This window comes from Takifugu flavidus, chromosome 4, assembly GCF_003711565.1.
Source record: "Takifugu flavidus isolate HTHZ2018 chromosome 4, ASM371156v2, whole genome shotgun sequence".
Classification (NCBI taxonomy): Eukaryota; Metazoa; Chordata; class Actinopteri; order Tetraodontiformes; family Tetraodontidae; genus Takifugu; species Takifugu flavidus.
The window spans coordinates 15,526,837-15,544,168 of record NC_079523.1 but is presented as its reverse complement, the minus strand read 5'-3'; the positions used below and the strand labels follow the sequence as shown (position 1 = coordinate 15,544,168).

At 48.5% G+C, this 17,332-nt stretch overlaps 1 protein-coding gene across 3 annotated transcripts in view; it reads left to right on the top strand.

The window, feature by feature from the left end:
• LOC130524339 (receptor-type tyrosine-protein phosphatase gamma-like) overlaps positions 1 to 17,332 on the top strand; it is a 129,866-nt gene that overhangs the window by 76,493 nt on the left and 36,041 nt on the right. For all 3 annotated transcript variants that reach the window (XM_057030368.1, XM_057030369.1, XM_057030367.1), the window contains 3 exons: positions 2,885 to 3,033; positions 14,547 to 14,642; positions 17,185 to 17,251. In XM_057030368.1, the coding sequence (XP_056886348.1) occupies positions 2,885 to 3,033; positions 14,547 to 14,642; positions 17,185 to 17,251 (312 nt within the window). The remainder of the gene's footprint in view (positions 1 to 2,884; positions 3,034 to 14,546; positions 14,643 to 17,184; positions 17,252 to 17,332) is intronic.

The window sequence follows — 17,332 nt, the reverse complement described above, 5'->3', positions numbered from 1 at the left end:
CTGAGAGTTAAAGGAGCAGAAGCTGTTCCTTCACAAACTAGAAAAGAATTGGATCTGGTAGCAAAGGTCCATTTCTGGACTCCACAATGATCTCAGAACAGCTGCAGATTTATATACAATGTGTGACATCTCACCAGCTATATGTCTGTTAATGACAGCTGGGAGAGCTGGGAGTTATGGGATGGTTCTACACTAAGAAGGCTTTGAAGATAAACACTCGTTGAACAGCTGCTATAGTCAGTAGTCCTGTGGTGGGGACCATGATGGTGTGACAATACAGAAACTGACTGTTGGAGGACTTCACGATAAGCTGTAGTTAGGAGTTGTCAGCTAAATGGTCCATGGAATCCAATCGATGGGAGGCCGTCAAGCTGTTTATCTAACGTGGCTCACACTTACCGCATTCACCATGAACATTGTCTATTTTTATAGTTTCTCATTCCCCCCTGGATATTGAGGGGGTCTCATTACATGATGTCAGGTGTGAATATCTCAGTACTACACAGCCACTTGGATAATGTGTTTGTGGAGACCCCCTTCATCTGAGACACCGATGGAGGCTGGAGCAAAGCAGATAGAGCTCATACAGAGAGGGCAAACAGAGTAGAGCTCCATGAGACCTCAGAAGGAGATTGAACTCAGACTTTGTTCACTTTGTTCCTCAAGAGAAAAGACTCAGTTTGGTTTCAAGCAGATCTCATAATAGTTTAGAACGAGCAGAAACACGATTGAGATCTCAGTCTGGTCTTTTCCTCTGTGGACGATCAGGGCACCCTCTGACCTCCAGTCTTGGGCAACAATGGCCTTGAATCCTCTCAGAACATCAACCAAAACAGGATCACATGATTTATCAAAAGTTTCTGGTGTATTTACAGGATGTGCTGGGCTGAAGGTCTGGTTGGCTCCTGACCATCGTTTACAACATTTGTAGATTATTGTATTGGTTATAAGTATGAGCTTCCAGGCTGGATTAGATTAGACTAGGTTGGATTTATCTGTGTACGTCAAACATTTGCTGTTTTACGAAACATTTGCTGGGTTACGTCCCATTAATGTTAAGAAACACGCCATAAAGGACCGTGGCTGACTATCAGAGCTAGGCCCTCTGGGTCAGGCTTCTGTGGCTCTTGAGGAGCCTTCCTGTCAGCCACAGGGACTCTTCATAATTCCAGGTTGTCATTGAGACTGAAGTTTTTGTGGCCCCAACAGAGGGACAGAGTGGAGGGGCCACAGGTGGCGACAGCAGCAGGGAAAGTGTTGCAGCTGTGTGTCCACCACAGTTGACAAACGTGCACAAGAGTTTCATTAAACACTTTCATTAAACACAGTCATGCCTGGTTGATCTCAGCAACACACACGCACATGCACACACAGACATACACGCACCCAGTCACATAATTAATTTGGGTTCCCCCTACTGGGGGTCACCATAGCAACACTGCACATTCTCGAATCATTGCTGAAGCAGAATGAAGGCAACAGTTCAGCATTACTTAAAGTTTGGTGCATTTTAGATATCCTAACTGTACCAAGACAAGGACAATTTCCTGTCTGTGCTGATTTTTTTGTAGTTTCCAAAGAGAGCATTAAAAAGGAGATGTGCTGGTGGAAAAACTGGGTCTGTTTGTTTTTTTCTGTGAGTGTGAAGTATCATTTTTGCAGCTGTGAGCCTTCATTCAATAATGTAGTTAAAGTATCTTCAGCTGGAGCAACTTCACTCAGAAGTGAAAGGTCACCTCTGCAGGAGTGAAAGAGAAGCAGTTATTAAAGCCACTGAGGCTGTGGTGGTTGCTGATGGTCTGAGGGACATCTGGTGTGTGAAGGCTCATCAGTTGACCTTTGGAAACAGAGTGCTGATAACTGGAGGTCTGGGCTGCTCAACCACAGCTTTGGTTGATAAAACCCAAATACTTTTGTTCCTTCAGGATTTGACCTTTGAGGCAGAGATGCTGGAACAATGGTTAATCAAATAAAATTCTGATTTTTGTGCTCATAATATCTTTAAATAATGTAGCAAAAAGCAAGGACCTCTCCACTCTGCCTCATCTTATGCAGTTAGACTGGTTGAAAGTGTCTGGCAGCCACAGGTCAGACATCATCAAAAATGGAACAAGATATGATATTCTCTCTTTTTACGTCTGAGACAACCAGGATGGAACTTCAGCCAGCAGCTCAGCTGTGATTGGCTGCTGGTCCATCAAACGGAAGCTACCACAGCCTCAGAGGTTTCTGTAATACCCAGCACATTTTTGGACAGAGCACCAGACGTGTTTCTCAGTTCTCCAGCGACAAAAAGGCATGTTGTTGTGTGGCTGTGAAAAACAAAGAGAGAGTGTTAAAGGAGGAAACAAAGAACCCCACTGAGTTTCACAGCAGCCTTCTTAAACTGGCCATCCTTGTTCCCGGGTTTCAGCGACTCATTAAGACCACAGACTGAAGAAAGGCCCGCAGGAACGTACGGCACTGCAAGGTGCCCTTTTTTCAAGACTGTAGGTTGTTGTTGTCGACAAGCTGACCTTCAAGAGAAGGTCACCTGGCAGCAGTCATTTCGGCAGTCCTCCCAAGTGTTTGACGACGGACTGAAGCCGAGGAGCTGAAAGTGGATTAGCGCCTGTGTTGGCTCCTAGCACACAAGCACACGCACGCAAACACACACACACGCACACACACACACACACACACACACACACACATACACATACACAGACACACACAGACTGACACATACACCCCAACAGATCGGCTGCTGATGCTAGAACTGAACCATCCAGATGGTCTTCATGGTCGACTTGTGTTGTTCTGTAAACCAGGTTTCTCAGAATCCAGATGTATTTCTGAGAGGTGGACTGATGTTCTTAGCATTTCCTCTGTTTTTCTCTTCTAGTGGCCATCATGTTAAAGGACGATTACTTCATTCGCGGCGCGGGGCTGCCAGGCAGGTTCAAGGCAGAAAAGGTTGAGTTCCACTGGGGCCCAAGCAATGGCTCCGAAGGTTCTGAGCACAGCATCAACGGCCGGCGGTTCCCTGTGGAGGTAAACCCTTAACTTCTGCATCCCAGGAACTAACTGTAGGCTAAAGTCTGATCTCCACTCATTCATAAAGCTAGTTTCTTTGGCTGTTGGCCTCATTGGTGACGAAGATGTCACCAATGTCTGATAGTGAAACACGCTGGCTGTTTTACCTCGACCGACTCATCACACGTTTGCTTTAGCTTTAGCCATCACTGCACCGCTACATCCAGGCTAGCGGGGCCATACTCAGCAGGCAGGAGAGGCAGGATGACTCATTAGCCAAGTGCTACCGAGTGTTACCAGTGGTACCTTTGACCTTTGATTTGTTGGCTGAGTCATTTGATTTTAAAAAGTAAAATGGATTAAAATTTGTAAAATTGTGGATGCGAGCGCCTGTTTTTCTGGTTTCAATGTTGTTCCTGTGCAGCTGCCGGCTGTCACTGGCTGAAATGTCAGCATCTGTGTTGGGGCTCCGCCTCCTTAAGGCACTCAGACAAACAGATGAATATGTATGGTTTGACATTTGGACGGTCAGCCTGCTGACGGTACATCTTGATATTGTCTTCTCCTTTCACTCCTGAATCTTCACTTTGAGTTTTCTTTCAGACAGTCTGATGAGAGCTGTCAGCTTTCAGGTGAACCTGAGCCGAAGGCCAAACATCCGATTTGGATGTGATTCACTGTGTGAAATGCAAACAGTTCAGTTGAGTTCATGTATTTGCACTCCCATGATGCTTTGTGTGTAGACAAGCTCACTAAACCTCGCTCTGCTGACACTTTCTTTTCTTGCTCACACAGCATATTCAGATGTCTTTAGCCACAGATGTTATTTAAATGTTTTTGTATACTTTTCTCTAGTAAGGATGGCAACCGTCATTGTAGTACAGCTTTCACTAAGACGTGAGCAGCAGCTCACAGCGGCATTTGTGCAGCTAAACCTGCACCAGCTGTTGGGAAAGCTTCAGGGAGCCTTGGGGTTTTTTCAAGCAACCAAAAAAGAACAAGGAGATAGATAAGGAAGGAGTTCCTGGAACTAAACTTAGTCACTACATGACTTTGTAATTAAACTAGCAAACCATAATACTGTAATATAGTGGTGTCATGCAGGGGGTTCTGTAATTTTTTCACATCTTCAGCCTGTCAGGGACCAGATAAGAACCCAAATGTGACACACGAGTTTGGCTGAACACCGCTTTATTGTCGAACACAGACAACAGACAGGATTCTCCGGGGAGCGAGCAGAACAGAACAGAATAACCGAGGACAGGCAAGGTCGAGATCGGGCAGAAGGCAGACAGAGTTTACAGGGGAGCAGGCTAAACAGAATGGTCAGGAACAGGCAAGGTCGGAACCAGGCAGGCAGGCAAACAGGAAAACGCTGGAAAGTCATCGGGAACGAATAACGATCTGGCAGAGAGCAGGTGTACCTCCGGGGTTTGAGATGAGCCACCCATAGAGTCCTGATGTACAACAGGTGTGCAGGGCGAAGCGGCTCACGGGCATGATTGCCTGCAGCTGTGACAGACACCCCCCCCCCCCTCCCCCACCCACACCCCCCACCCAGGGGCGTCTCCCGACGTCCCCAAAGAAAGTCCAGGGTCACCCTCCTGGGAAGGGTGGGGGGGGTCAGAATTCCTGCGACCCTGACGACTCCAACCCACGGTCCTCATCCTCCGCCTCCATGTCTGGTCCCTCTGAAGTCTGGCATGACCCACTCTCCTGGGTCGTGAAGGCTGATCCGGGTGTCTGGCGTGGAAGTCACATTAGCTCCTTGTCCAGGATGTGACGTGCCGGTACCCAGGACCTCTCCTCAGGTCCATAACCTTCCAGTTGACCAGGTATTGGAGACCCCTGCTGCGGGGTCTGGAGCGCAGGAGCCGACTGACGGTGTATGCCGGGCCCCCATCCACTAGCAGCGGGGGAGGTGGGGCCGGGCGATCTGGGACCAAGGGGCTCTCGTGGGCAGGCTTAATCGAGGAAACGTGGAAGGTGGGGTGCACGCGCATTGACCGGGGAAGCCGGAGTCTGACTGCCGCCGGGCTGATGACTCTGACGATGGGGAATGGTCCCACGAACCGCGGGGCCATTTTCCTGGATTCACCCCGAAGAGGCAGGTCCCGCATAGATAGCCACACGCGTTGTCCCACTCTGTATCTGGGGGCCGGGGTCCAGTGCCGGTTGGCCGCCGCCTCGTACCGGGCGCCTGCCTTCAGAAGATTGGCCCGAGCCTGGGCCCACGTCCGCCTGTAGCGGCTGGCATAAGCTGCTGCTTGTGCCGGCAACAAAGGGGGTTGATTTCCAAAAACACACTGGAATGGTGACATTCCCGTCACCAAACTGATCAGGGAGTTGTGGGCATACTTGACCCAGCCCAGAAAGGTCGACCATGTGGCCGGGTCCCATGTCGCCATGCACCGGAGGGCCATCTCTAGGTCCTGGTTAATCCTCTCCGTCTGACCGTTGGTCTGCGGGTGGAATCCTAAGGACAGACAGGTGGTGGCTCCCAGATGCCCGCAGAACTCCTTCCAAAAGACAGAGGCAAACTGAGGGCCCCCTGTCTGACACCACACTCTCCGGTAATCCGTGAAGCTGAAAGACGTGCTGGATCACAAGTTGGGCTGTCTCCTTTGCCGACGGCAGCTTGGGCACGGGCACGAAGTGCACCATCTTACTGAATCTGTTGGTGATGGTCAGAATGACAGTGTTGCCCGCAGACTGGGGCAGCCCGGTGACGAAGTCCAGGGCGATGTGGGTCCAGGGTCGACGAGGAACCGGCAGAGGTTGCAGTAGCCCGGCAGGTGCTCGGTGTGGTTGTTTCTGCTGATTGCAGACGGGGCAGGTGTTGACGAACTCCTGGACATCCTCCCCCAGGGAAGGCCACGAAAACCTCTGCTTCAGCAGGCCCGTCGTCCGACGTGCTCCAGGATGGCAGGCCAGTTGAGACGCGTGGGCCCACTCCAGGACCTCAGCCCTGAGGGAGGTAGGCACGAAGAGCCGGTTGTTGGGGCAGGTGCTAGGCCCAGGTTGATTGGCAGCTGCCCTCCGGACTCTCTCCTCGATCCCCCAGGTTACTGCTGCCACGATGCACGAGGAGGGAAGAATGTTCTCCGGGGTCCTCCCTGGGCCTTTGTCCTCCTTCCCCGCAAACTGTCGGGAGAGGGCGTCTGCCTTGCCGTTGCGTGACCCTGGGCGGTAGGAAAGGGTAAAGTCAAACCGGGTGAAAAACAGTGACCACCGAGCCTGCCGGGAGTTCAGCCTCTTGGCTGTTCGAATGTATTCAAAGTTGCGGTGGTCTGTCCACATGATGAAAGGCAGCGTAGCACCCTCCAGCCAGTGCCGCCATTCCTCCAGGGCCAACTTGACGGCAAGCCAACCCGAGGTTCGGGGTCCTGCTGCAGAATTACAGGAGCTGGCACAGGTACGGAAGAAGCGGGAGGCGCCACCAGTTCCAAGCGTGCTGACAGTTGGCTGAGCAGATAGGAAAGCTCCGCGAGCGCCCGCTTGTTCGCCTTCGCAGCGCGTCTTGTCTCCACGGTGACAGCCGCCACCGCCTCCTCGTGCAGCTGAATGATTTCCTCAATCCATTCCAGTCGGTCCAGTGGGGACGGGTTATGCGCTGGGTTCATTACTGGCCAGATCGTACTATCAGGGACCAGATGAGAACCCAAATGCGACACACGAGTTTGGCTGAACACCACTTTATTGTCGGACACAAACAACAACAAACAACAAACGACCCGGATAATCGGGAGAAAACGAAACGAAATGAAAGTTTTCAATGTTGTTAAAGTGATGTCATGATTTGCTGCAGGCTCTTTATGACCAATGACCCAGATGAACACTGGGTCTCCAGCTGGGGCCAGGCTATTAGAGCCAGGCTAACAGATGCATCGAATGACCGATATTCGACAGTAAGACTTGAGTGACTGCTGGATGAGGTAGTAGATTATGGACTATGATTCCGGTTGGAGAATCAGGGTGCCTCTGGAGAAAGGTGCAGATGGATCTGGCTGGGTTTTATACCAAGTTGAGATTGGGGAGGAAGCTTTGTTGGGTTCCAAGGTTCCGGGTCACTTGTTGCTCGTTTCTTCCTGCAGGGAGTGTGAAGGAGCTCCACAGCTGGCGCTCCAGGCGGATGCACCTGCCGACAATTTTCCATCAACTGTCCGTTTAAGGACAGAGCGCCCGTCTGCCAGCGTCGGAGTGTTTTTGTACTCATCACGGTAACTCTGACTCGGCAGTTCTGAGGAACCGGACAACCACTTCCTCCAGCTATTCGGCTTTCACAGACGAACTGAAGCGGGTATTCGACCATCCGGTCCAGAGCAGCGAGGCGGCCTCTCAGGTCCTGTCCATGTATCAGGACTCCAGCTCGGTCGCGGATTATTCAATTCGTTTCCGCATCCTCGCAACCAGGAGTGGGTGGAATGAAGCGACACTTCAGGGGTGTTCACACAGGGACTCTCCGAGGACCACAAGGATGAGTTAGCCACGAGGGAGGAATCGGGGAATTTGGAGACGCTCATCAGTCTGGCGACGCGGTTGGACAACCAGCTACGGGAGAGACATCAGCAGAAGATGAGCGAACGTCCAGTGAGGAGTTCGGGGAGTTTGTCCAGGCTGAGAGGAGCTCCCATGGAACCGTCAACCCCAGTTCCGGATCCACCCCCAGAGGCCCTCACGACGAACCGATGCAGTTGTACCGGACCCGTCTAACCCATTCTCAATGGAAGCGCCAGCTGTCCGCGAGGTTGTGCCTTTACTGCGACCACGTGGGCCACTTCCTTGTGGACTGCCCGGTGAAGCCAAAAGATTAAGCTCATCAACATCGACACCGGGAGGAGTGTATGCTTACGTACCGCCCTGGCTCACGCAACCTAAAGCCGGACACCCTGTCCCACCATTTCCCCTCCGATCCTGTGGAGGCAGATCTGGATCCCATCTTACACCTTTCCTGCATCCTGGGGGCCGCATCCTGGCAGGTTGAGAGAGAGTCCGAGAGGCCCAGCATTCAGCCCCAGGCAAATCCACTTTTTGGGCAACTGGATGAGCTGAGCAGCAGGCCGAACATAGGACTTGTCCTTAACCCCTACAGTGGCTGTTTGAACCCACCCGGCCACTCCTGAGTGGGTGTTAATTATCCTGCCCACTGCCAAGAGTGCTCGTGGACCTGTGGGTCAACTATCAGAACTACCTGATCCAGAGCAAGCTGGTTCGCTCTGGCTCACCAGTTGAATAAGCCATGTAGACTTGGCAAGCATCGTCGGATGAAGGTTGACCAAAGTTTGTTGGCTAGTTGGTCTCTAAAACACTGTTGGGATTGTATATGGCCTGTGGCAATGAAGAGTCATATTGTTCCATGAACAGCATGTGTGGCATGACCGCGTCAGGATCAGCAGTGTCTGCTAGGACATATCCAATTGTCTGTGTAGATTCTCAATCATCCAAATCATAATTATAGATAGATACATATCCAAATGGTGTAGCATTTAGTCAGGATGGTGCTCAGCACTGGTTCCAGTACTGTTTGTTCCTGGAGGGCTGTCTTCACAGATCGTAATCCCCGTTATCTTATCCATTGGAGTACCGTTGTGAAGTCTAACCAGAGGACCATCTTCTGAGAGCAAGCTGAGCAGCATTGAGTTCCAGACTAAATATGTTCTGATGTTTCTTGGGTGCCACCCTTGATCTGACCATCACAAAGGAAGCGTACACATGTCTATTGCTACTCGGGGTGCATAGGTAGGCGACAGAGCCTTATGCTCTATCCGAAGAGTCACAGATGACATGGCGCTCCCTTGATTCAGTAGGTTTGTTGGCACACAAGGGGGTGTGGGCCCAAGGGAGTCCGAGGTGGTCAAGCTCAGAGAGCTCACTCACCCAGGCTGTCCACTGCTCCTTCAGGGGACAGGGTTCGATTAGATCATCCTATCCAAAGTCCTGCTTCCAGATATGCTGGATGATGACTGTAGCACTGGTTTTGAAGTGAACAATAAAACCCAATGGATCAGACTGGCTCAACAGGACCCTGTAGATGTTCCTCAGTGTCATCTTGTAGTCATACATCTTGTGTGCATGTGTGGGTGTGTGCATGTGTGTGTGTATCTTCTCATTGCTCTTGTGCAGGTCTCACAGATAAAGCTGTGTCATTGATGAATGGATTTTATTTCCCATCAACCTTTGCAGCATGGGAGATGGAAAGCTCATCCTGGCCCCTAAATCAGCAGATGAATGATGATAAGAGTGGCTGCCTGCCCTGTTGCTCTGCCAGCACGGCTGCTGTTTTCTTGTAAACTGGGATCAGTTGGTTCCTGCCAACAACAGAGGGACACAGGTCCACCTCTGAATCTGCTCAGTGACCTTTTCAGCAGCACCAGAAACAGCACCTTTACACTTGGACGGACAAACAGACAGATGGATGGATCATCAGGAGCATGCTATGGTCTAGACCAGGGTGCTCAATACATCGATCGCCAAGGTACTATTGGTAGATCTCATGGCAATAAAAAAATAGACGTCAGCCTATCATCCATCCCGTCACTTGATTGATATACAGGGCAGCCAGTCAGATAACTGAATTTTTATGACACTTAAGTCACTGCATGTGCAAACAACGGCTCTAAGTGCAGCATTGCTAACAAGCTAGTCAGTTTGTTTTTTTTCTTTTAAACTTAAAGGATATAAAAATGAGTGCGGGATCTGGACAAATTAAGAAAAAAAAATAAGAAGAAGAATAAATTTCATACAGAATGGGAGGAGGACTTTTATTCATGATGACACACTTTTCAAAGTCCTCCATCGTAATACCAAAGAAGGGAAATGTGGAGCGGAATTTTTGGACTGTTCATGCGAGCTGAGAAAGGGGAAGGAACTAGTCCCAGTTTTTGGGACAGCGGTCATTTATCACAATGGCAAAAAATGGACATAGTTAATTATGTTGTGTTGTGCAACATATGTGGTTATGCAACGTATATCAACATAAATTGTTAGAATCCTCAATATATTTCTAAAAAATGTATGATATGTTGCTCATTTTGACTTGGTAATTTGATAAGTAGCTCGCATGCTGAAAAAGTGTAAGCACCCCTGGTCTAGACTAAAGGTCCTCAAGCCAGCTGGTGGACTCCACCATGCTAACTCCAGGAACCAATGACGGTGACAGGACAGGGAAGGTTAATCCTTCTCTTTATCCATGGACGGTCTTTTTTAGCAATGGGAGCCAGAAGCCACTGCCTCTGAAGGGGCTCAGTAGATCTGTGGCCCCTGGCTAATCACCCCGTGGCATGATCTGTGACATGAGCATGTAGAATTAGAAAGCAGGGTGGGTTTGTTGCCATTACCTGCAGCTGCTGCAGGGTATCTCTGCAGGTGTAGCCGCTACACCTATGTGTCACTTTTCTTTTGTTCTCTACATCACTGACATTCCATTCAACCTTCACAGGTAAAAAATGCCTCTTCCTCTACTGAATATAAGGCACAATACCCACCCCCCCTTCCCCAGAGGATGGGTGCCCCTCTGATGGTGTATTTCTGGTTATGTTGTCGCAGCAGCCAGAAGAGCAGAGTCATCCTGTAAATGTGTAGCGCTGCCCTGAGGCCATGGTGGCCATTCTGCTCCACACCATTTTTAATAATGTGGATTGCTGATAAGGGCAGCCCTCACCATCTTTGTTTCTTTTTAGTTGAAAAAGCAATATTTCCATTGCCCCCACCACCCCCTCCACCCCCATGCCTTTATGAAAGCGTAACCAGGGTGAAATTGAAAAAGCCACAGCTGACTCTCAGGCCCATTTTTCATGTAATTCATTTCAATTTGCTTCTTAAGACAGATTGGACGAGGTGCTCTAAGCATATCTTATAACCCACATTGTAGCCCCCCCCACTCACTCTCTCACACACACACACCCACACACACACCCCACCTGTAATCTCAACCTCAGGGGTATTTGCTGGTTGTCTTCTTTTCCAGGGGCTGTCAGCAAGGTCATGACAGCTTCGGTCCCCCTTTTACATTTTCATCCCGAGGCTACAAAGCTGTCCCGTGAGACAGGACATGTGTTTTGCGTGACATTTCCTGTGGCCGATGTTCCTCCTCAGACGTTTGACTGATGATGATGCTGTTTGGGTTGAATTTCTTTAAATGTTAGCATTGGGAAATTGCTAATGTTTAGAAAATAGCAACAGCATCCATCAAAGTGAGTCTGCTCAGTAACTGAGTGTCTGTGGGTGCGTATAGATGTTAGACTGTTGTACTGACCCCTTCACACCATTTTACCATCGTTTAACTCTGTCAAGAGGAGTCAAATGATCCTCCGACTTTAAAACACACCTGACACCTGCTGGGGGGACCTTTACAAAGCTCCAGCCCAGGAAACTAAAACCCTCATTTAGCCCACCTAATATTGTGCAACTGTTTTGACAAACATGGCATGTTCTCCATGAGACGAGAAGGACCATTGAATGACCAGGCTCCCTAATCTGGTGGATTTCTTTATCAGTGACAGGACAGACACATGCTGCGTTTAGAACTTTCACTGGGGGGGCAAGCCTGCATAGATGATGGCTATTGTAAGTTGTAGCTGTGATGAGGTTCCAGATTGTCACCTATGAAAGCTTTCTCCTAGATGTTTTCACTATGAGGCAGTAGGTAGTAGTACAGAAAAGACTGAGACAAGGGCTAAAGGCTGGAATTGGTACATTGATGTTATTCCATCATTTGGTTCAAGATGATGTGTCTGCAGATGGGACGGTTGTAAAGAGGGATGGCTCAGGGCCTCTGGCTAAACTTTCACTCACAGAAGACCAAACCACAGAACTGCCAAACTGGTGCACGGGAGACGCTCAACAATGTAATCAGACATAACGAGGCGTTGGCGCCTTTCCCTCGGGGCTCGTCCTGTTCACTTTAGGACCCTCAATCTCGACTATTAGAGCACAAGTTTAGCAAGAGTTCACCCAGACACCCCAAGCATTTAGCGGCTCCTTCTCATTCGAAGCTGATAGACAAGAATCATGCAAGCTCTGTTGTCAGGAGGTGTCACGAGGCAGAAATGTAATCCTGCTGGAGGGATCATTAGAGGTAGGCTGCTACTGTCCGTGTGTGAAAGCAAGCCTTACAGCGGCACTGTTTGATGGTCATCCAGGGGAGCTAATATGTGAAGGATTCAGCTAATGTGTCCAGTGAGTTTGTCAGCATTAGATCAACTGCAGCTTTGCTCCCTCTGAAGGAACTCCCAACATCTATAATAATGATATATGAAGGTGTCTCCACCACCTCCCTGATTCATCGCCTCTCTTTTTCCAAATGGTCCGTCTCGCAGGTAATCTTCCCTCATATTAATGTGACACCACCTCCACGTCTGATGATCACTGTCCAAGCAGCACCGCTATTCCTGGAGAGACATTTAAAGCTACGGCAGGTTGCCACGGCAGCTGACTGCCCACTGCTGAGTGGTCAGGTTGCCACCGATAATCCGTTCACAAAGATAAACCTCTCACCCGCTAGGTGGCAATTTGCACAGTTATACTTTGTAGTTGGGCCACACCAGTTGACCTTTACGCCACACCATAGCGGTCCAATAAGAAGTTAGCCAGTGAGCTAGCAGCCACAGCATGGTGCAAACATGTTTTCCGACGGGCTCGCGGTGGATACAGACGGTTGCTTTGGGGTTTTGCCCAATCCATGAACATGAATTATTGAGTTCTTATAGTTACATTAGCATCACGTACTGTCCTTCCAATAACACTTGGCTGTACTAAGTCACAACTGCTTACTGCCTTTGCTTCTGCTTCTAGGACAGTGAAATATAAGAGAAATGTAGCACATGTGCACTAGAGTCTATGTGAGTCCATGTGAGTCGTTAGTAGAATCACAACTGGGCTTAATCTAGTGGAGCTATGGCGTCCACGTGCATTTATGTAATGAACTACTACAGGACCCACATTTCCTTGTGCGCATATCAGCACACTGATTATTTTTATTTCAATAAATCTAACTTGGAAGTGTGTATTCTTATTTATTGTTTTGATTGTAAACGCTATGATCACTTTGCTTTGAGTAGAACGACACCTCAAACTCTGATATAATTAGTTTATAATGTCCTGGGTTTAATGGTGATAACTTAGCAATGGAGGACTAAAACTAAATATGAAATATAAAGTATTATTATGAAGTAAATAGTTTCTCACACAGTGCTTTAAGTGGAAAGAGCTGAGAACTGCCAGCAAACAAGGGGAGTCCCTTGTTTAACTGTTGGCAGGTAAATCAGGTGGGGGTCAGAACCAGCACTTAGGTGACATAGTCAAATACTAGATGAATGAAGTAAATCAGTGAATGAACGAGTGAATCAGAAGCCCCCTGTATTAGCAGAAAAGCTACTGCTGCTCTTCACTGTAAAATTAGCATCAACATCTGCCCTGTCCAGGTCCTCTACTAGGTTCACTAACATTTGAATCAGATCAAGTAAATCTACTTGGTGTCGACTCACGTTGATGTTAACATTCAACATCCACAAGATATCTTTTTCTTTAAGATTTTTCTGGCAAAATCAATTAACAAAACCTCCTTAGGAGTGAACATCTCAGGAGGGACAGGTGCGTGTCACATACTAGTGCACACTAGTGATCTAGCTCAGCCAGTTCAGCAATCAGAGTTCCTGTCAGAGATTGGAGAGAGAAATGGAGCAGGACTGGGTATGATGGTTCATGAGAAGCCCCAGTACACTGCAAAAAGTCCCAGTATGGTGTAAAAAGTCCCGATAGGCCACAGGATAAAATGGAAGCATTCGTTATCGTGCTGCAGGAAGTGCTGTCTGATTTAAACAAGCGGTGCCGCCTCTTGTGTGGATGCTACATTTATATCTGAGCAAAGCATGTCATCTCATCGTCTTATTTTTCTGCCATCATTAGTGGAAGCTGTGTTGAGGCTCTGAATTCTGCTCTAAATTCATCTAACAGCTTCTACAGCCCTCACTGAGCTTTATTCAAGGATTAGCGACACACACAAGATGCTGCTGCTACTGTAGTATTAGTCATGTCTCTCTCTCTCACACACACACGTGTGTGTGTGTGTGTGTGTGTGTTGTGTGTGTGTGTGTGTGTGTGTGTGTGTGTGTGTGCGTGCGTGCGTGTTCTTGAGTGGCGCTGTGTTTTGCTGTGTGAAGGCTGAAACAAAGCTAATGAAGGCTAAAGCAAAGCTAACAAAGACAATCACAGCTTTAAAAAAGGCTAAATCACAGCCAAATAAGGCTAAATCACATCTAAGATAGGCTAAAGCACAGCTAAATAAGGCTAAATCACAGCTAAAAAAAAAAAAAAGCTAAAGCCCAGCTAAAGAAGGCTAAGGATGAAATGTCAAATGTGGACACAAGGGGGTGTTGTGTTTTTACGCTCATCATCCCGTTTTTGCTTTACGTGAAAATCAATAATCCTGATTTAGATCCTGATCCTCGGCTAAAATAGCTAGCACTGATGCTAACTTGGACCTGGAGCCTGCAACAGAACATTGGCCTAACAAAGCTCTGCTTCTCCAACAGATGCAGATCTACACGTACAACTCGGATGACTTTGATAGCCTGAGCGCGGCCCTGCGGGAGAAGAGGATCATCGCGGCCATTGCGGTGTTTTTCCAGGTGGGAACTCTAGATTGTTGGAGCTCTATGAGCAGGAGTGAGAAGAGCTGGAGCACTGACTGATGTGTGACTTTTTCTCCTCCACTTCTGCTGGCAGAGTTTAGTCTGGTAGGAGCTTGAACAGTACACCTCCATCTATCAGCTGTTTCTATGGCAATGTGTGTAGGATGATGGTAACATAAATACTGAGAACTGGGACAGTTTGGTCAGGTAGTTAGTAGGGTCCTGAGCTGGTGACCTGCGGAGGCAAGTCGCTTAGCTGCTCTGTTGTCACATTTGTGTGGTTTGGCGGTGGGTTCACACGTCGTAGCGGTTTGTCCACGATCGTTAATGTGCATTAACGGCCTCGTGCCAGCAACAACCGCGCTTCTAGTGCATTAACAGCTTGGCTAATGAGCCCACAAAACCAGCGATGAAGGAAGTGTTCGCAGACGAAACATCTTAAAGATGTACGTCCAACAGCTGACGAGAGGTTGACCTGCCCGACACTTGCACCGGCACGTGCACTGTCTCCACTCTCCTCACATTTATGATCAGGTGTGCGCTTCTGCTCAACCTGCCATCGATTTCTAACTCAATAACTGGGAACTCCAGACCATGGTGGTCGCACAGTTGCACTTATCTCTTTTATCCTCCGCACAAACCAGAGTTTGAGGCGTGCCCCCAGCTGTCCTGCAGCCCTGCTCAAAGGCTGTGGGGCCCAGATCTGTACTGTGGGCAGATCCTTGAAGGTTAAAAACGGGCTCCAGGAGAGAACATATGCGGCCACCACAGTGATGCTGCTAACATAACAAGCACGCTCACGGTGCTATGGAGGCTACGGACAAACATTGAGGCCTTTAGCCAACACCCATTTGAGGGCGAGGGGCCTGGGGTGGGAACTAACTCCACCACGGGGCCCATGTGTATGGAAGAAAGTTTCTGGGACAAATCGGAACCCTTTTTGTTCTGCAATGGTTTTGATGGATGTGTCCTGTTCATGTCAATTGAACAGTGGGACTCTCTTTGATCTTAAATCAATAATAGATCAAAGCCATTCCTCGTGGTTCACAAGTTATTAGTCCAGAGCACAGCTGCACAGCAGAAGTGAGAAGTGAGATACTTCCCTCTCTGGAACCAGCCTGCATAAGCCAGGAGAAGGTACAGATCATGAAAACATGTTAGCCTCAATTGCTAAGTATCAAACCCAAATCATTTGAACGTGATTTTCCGTCCTTCTTGAGGATTTTGTGAGTTTTCCGTCAATTAAGGTGCATTTTCCGGGCCGCACTGGGAATGACTGCTGGCCTGTGGATCACACGCCATCACTCAGATGCCACCAAAACATCCTGACATCAGCACTAAATCTGTTTTGGTTCTGTGGGAGGAGAAGAGAAATGTTCCATCAGTGGCAGCAAAAGCAAAACCAGGACTGGAGTTGAAAAATGATAAACCTGTTATTTTAGTTTGGTTTTGATTTGCTGCTTATCACAACACAAAGCAGCAGGTTAGTAGCAGCTGAGCTATGTCAATGCTGACTGCACATGTAGCTCTCAGCCTGAAAGAACAGGGACCAGGGAAAGGATATCTCACCTTCAGGCATAGCTTCAGACCCTCCTTGTATAAAACTCCCTCACCCTCTTCTATGGAATCATTCAAACTTTGTTTCTTCAGCTTCCAGGAGGTTACCGATGAGTGCTAAACCTGAGGTTAGCTATGAGAGCTAACCATGAGGTTAGCTACGAGAGCTAACCCTGAGGTTAGCTATGAGGCCTAACCAAATCAGCAGAAGAGTTTGTCAGCTTTCACCTGTTGAGGTGAGGATGGGAAAGACACCACGAGGACAAGCAGTGTGCTAGCTGCTTTCTTCCTTATTATATTTCAATCAGTGTGCTAGCTTCTCCCTGAGAGAAAGAGTGGAAGGAGCCGTGGCAAGGAGTGAAGCAAGGGAGCGAGAGATGAAGATGGAGCGTGGGATGATGGTGGCTGAGGGTCTCTGGGGAGACACCCGCAGGCTTTCACGGACAAACATTAATAATAAAACCTTCACTCCTTCTGTCCTGCTTCTCATGCTGCCTCTCTCTGTCAATTAGTCTCTCGCTCTTAATTCTCTGCAGCCACTCACGTCCGCACTCCCTCTCTTTCTGTTTTCACATTAAAATTTTTACACTGTCTTTGGAATTAACTGACTTGGACTTCATTTGAGTGGCTAGCAGGTGGCGCTGGCGAGGGTGTCGCCGTTAGAAACGCTTGACCACACCGTCTCAACAGCAGTCTTCCAACGCAAACACAAAACCATGAGTGACCCAGTTACAGACCGGCCACTCTTGCCGTGATTAACGTCTGCATGATGACGAGGTGAAGGTCAACCTTCCAAAACTGAACGACCTTCTGTTGACATGATGATGATGATGATGATGATGATGATGATGATGATGATGATGATGATGATGATGATGATGATGATGATGATGATGATGATGATGATGATGATGATGATGATGGTGATGATGACGACGATGACAATGACGATGACAATGACTTTGTTCTCTGTGTTCTTCAGGTGGGAGGGAAAGACAATCCTGCCCTTGACCCAATCATCCACGGTCTGAGAGGTGTGGTCCATCATGGTGAGTGTTGCTAGCCTGACAGAGAGCTAAGCTATGTGGCTAAAGCTAAAGTTCATTTATTGGGAGAAAGGCTTCATCAAC